Genomic DNA, 1,091 nt, shown 5'->3' with positions numbered 1-1,091 from the left:
AAGGAGAGTGCTGAAAGCTTTATGGAAACTGACGAGAGATGCCAATGATTTCATCAATAACTTTGTATATTTTCAGGGGTATCTAGTATGTCATCTTCTATATCGTGTTAAATCAGACAGCCCGGGCTACGTGGTGATAGTTAACATTACTAACAACTCCAGTCTAATTCTACATGATTACCAATCTCTACAGTTCTCTTGGAAAGGGTGAGTTGGATTTACATTGATTGTGCTTGGGGTTTGTTGGATTTACAACAGGGTTTCTCTAGTAAATTAGCTATAACACCACTTCTCAGATATGGAAGGCCAAAGAACAAAGATGAAGGGTTTTTGGTGATATAAACATGTGAACCAATGAGTTTATTAAGCGAACAAGCGTTTCATTATCTCCCTTGTATTTCATTATCTCCCTTGTATTTCATTATCTCCCTTGTATTTCATTATCTCCCTTGTATTTCATTATCTCCCTTGTATTTCATTATCTCCCTTGTATTTCATTATCTCCCTTGTATTTCATTATCTCCCTTGTATTTCATTATCTCCCTTGTATTTCATTATCTCCCTTGTATTTCATTATCTCCCTTGTATTTCATTATCTCCCTTGTATTTCATTATCTCCCTTGTATAATCATATCATTTGTAATTCTTAATTTTATCTCATTGATTTTTCAGTTTAAAAAATGTGGCTATATGTGGAGATTCGATTCTAGCTTCCGATATCCATGGAAACACTGGACTCTGGGATATGATATCTGGTGAATTATTGGCTGATATTCCCAGATCAAAGGTCACCAGTGAAAATATCAACCAATCAGATCAATCGTTATATCTGGGACTTGATGGTGGAGCTGTTCTTGTTTATTCCATAGAAAATATCATCATCAAAAGTTGATACCAAATGATTTACATATCAAATATTCTATTATTTTCTGTGATAATTTTTGAGAGTTGTCTTCATTGGTAGATTTGCTCCTAATAAAAGCCAAATAACTTTGACAATGTCTTAAAACTAAAACTGTAATACTTTGTTAAAAGAANTATATTTATTGTTGTATGTAATTAAAGTATGAAGTCTGAAAATTGTACTTTTC

General features: G+C 32.8%; 1 protein-coding gene across 1 annotated transcript; it reads left to right on the top strand.

Moving 5' to 3' along the window:
- Positions 1–76: 76 nt before the first annotated feature.
- Positions 77–892, top strand: LOTGIDRAFT_177062 (hypothetical protein; the record flags this gene model as incomplete). The annotated part of the gene is made up of 2 exons (XM_009050830.1): positions 77–207; positions 673–892. Coding segments are annotated over 2 exons (351 nt in total), but the record flags the coding sequence as incomplete, so codon positions are not given.
- Positions 893–1,091: the final 199 nt, after the last annotated feature.

This window comes from Lottia gigantea (genome assembly GCF_000327385.1).
Source record: "Lottia gigantea unplaced genomic scaffold LOTGIsca_15601, whole genome shotgun sequence".
Taxonomy (NCBI): Eukaryota; Metazoa; Mollusca; class Gastropoda; family Lottiidae; genus Lottia; species Lottia gigantea.
This window is presented reverse-complemented; position numbering and strand designations above follow the sequence as displayed.